Source organism: Macrobrachium nipponense, chromosome 38 (assembly GCF_015104395.2).
Source record: "Macrobrachium nipponense isolate FS-2020 chromosome 38, ASM1510439v2, whole genome shotgun sequence".
NCBI lineage: Eukaryota > Metazoa > Arthropoda > Malacostraca > Decapoda > Palaemonidae > Macrobrachium > Macrobrachium nipponense.
In genome coordinates this window covers 42,785,146-42,787,023 of record NC_061098.1, presented here as the reverse complement: position 1 = coordinate 42,787,023, position 1,878 = coordinate 42,785,146, and the positions used below count along the sequence as shown (strand labels likewise).

Here is a 1,878-nt window from a genome sequence, read left to right as displayed (position 1 = left end):
TATACATATATATATATATATATATAGATATATATATATATATAGATATATATATATATCTATCTAATATATATCTATAATATATATATATATATATATATATATATATATAATATATATATATATATATATATATACTATATCATATATATATATGCAAAAAGCTACAAATGTCCTTTGATATCCAATTCGCTCTACCTCGGAATTAATATATTTCCATATAAATTAACCGAAGGGGAATTTTTTAGTTGGTAATAACTTCGTCCTCCCGTGGATTCGAACTAGTGGTCAGAGAGAGGAGAAATCAGGACTGCAGTGACATTATCCACTCGGCCAACATATATTACTACGAAAATACGGAATGTGATGGATTATATAAATAAAGGCAAATGTCAGGAAGGAAAGTGAAACAGCGTAGTGGAGCTAAGCTCTTTCGATTTCCTGCCTTTTACTTACTGCTAAGTAAAGGACAGTAAGTCGAAAGGCCTTTATAAGTGGCTGAGGAAATGATCGTTTGTTCCCGAAGTTGGAGATGCCTTATATCAATTTGCCTGACGTCAGCCTTTATTGTGATGATTTTGTACATAAATGTAGTACTTAAATGTCAATATAATTCATTTGTGTACACTTATGATCATCAAATTTGCCAAATGATAGCACTATTGACTGATTATATATAATATTGTATAAATAGATGTTGGTTAAGTAAATCCACAGCAGTATGCCTGTTTGATTTTGTTATTTAAAATATATACAGCAGATATATTTAAAATAACAAATTCGAGCAGGCATGCTACTGTGGATTTACTTAACTATTTTGTTGACTCATGTGATTATGAGTTTCCTTTATATACAGATATTGTTATTTTTATATTAAAAGATAAGAATATATATACTATATATTTGCCAGACAAAAAAATTGAGAGCCAATAATTGCCAAGTGCAAACTCTTTAACTCTTGCTTATTGCGTGGGCAGAGAATTAGGGGACAAATTTTATTTGTTTCTCTGGACTCACAATAGTCAGTACCTCTTTAACGGTCGTTGAGGAATGTGGTTGGCTTGTGTTGTCGCCTAATTTTATGTTTTACATATATATCATGGTGAAGAGGTTAATAGCAATCTTTGTATAATGTCTAGAGGATATACTTCGCTTGAAAATCGTGTGACAATGATGAAGTGTCACAAATTAGGTTCACAAACTGAAGATATTGTAAGACAAACTGACGTGAAATGGCGAACAGTCCAGCCATTGTTGTTTGGTTCTACTAGGCAGCAAACGTGTACCGGAGCACAGGAAAAGCACTGGAAAGCAACCCCCAGAATTACCTTGCCAAAAGTCTGGTTTTTGAGAAAACTGTGGCGCCAAAGAGGCCATTGTTAACTCCAGCCCACCCGAAGAAAAGTGAGGCTTTTGCTAAAAGTTATGGTGGTTGGGGTGTAGGTGCGTGGCAGCGAGTGGCGGCTTTTCCAAACTTTGCTGCAGTTCTACGGCCAATAAATTAGACCCCAAGTTTGTGAGGCCGAGGGAGAAATTTCTCGTCTCACGGTGAGGGTATTGGGTATGGCGGTGTTGGTGACCTCGTGATATTCTAGAGTTATTATACACCCTCTTAAACCTCCATTTGGAAGGTAATTTTACCAAGACTGGTTGCAGTATTTTCCAGTAAGAAGGGGCCAGTTGTCATACAACGTCATTGATAAAAGGGTGGTTAAAGGATTGTGGTGTGGAGTTCATTGAAGACTGGCCTCTTAATTCCCCAGATCTCTCACCAATTGAGAACCTATGGGCCATCATAAACAGCGCTTGCAGAGCTTCAACGACGCGCCAACTCCTGAAAAACTCTCCACTGTCATCAGAGTTGCCTGGGAATCAAGT

General features: G+C 36.2%; 1 protein-coding gene across 1 annotated transcript in view; it reads left to right on the top strand.

The window, feature by feature from the left end:
• Positions 1 to 1,785: 1,785 nt before the first annotated feature.
• LOC135209485 (uncharacterized) overlaps positions 1,786 to 1,878 on the top strand; it is a 79,695-nt gene continuing 79,602 nt past the window's right edge. Inside the window, exon 1 of the mRNA XM_064242140.1 lies at positions 1,786 to 1,878. This exon is cut by the window's right edge and continues 100 nt beyond it. Coding sequence (XP_064098210.1) covers positions 1,786 to 1,878 — 93 coding nt within the window.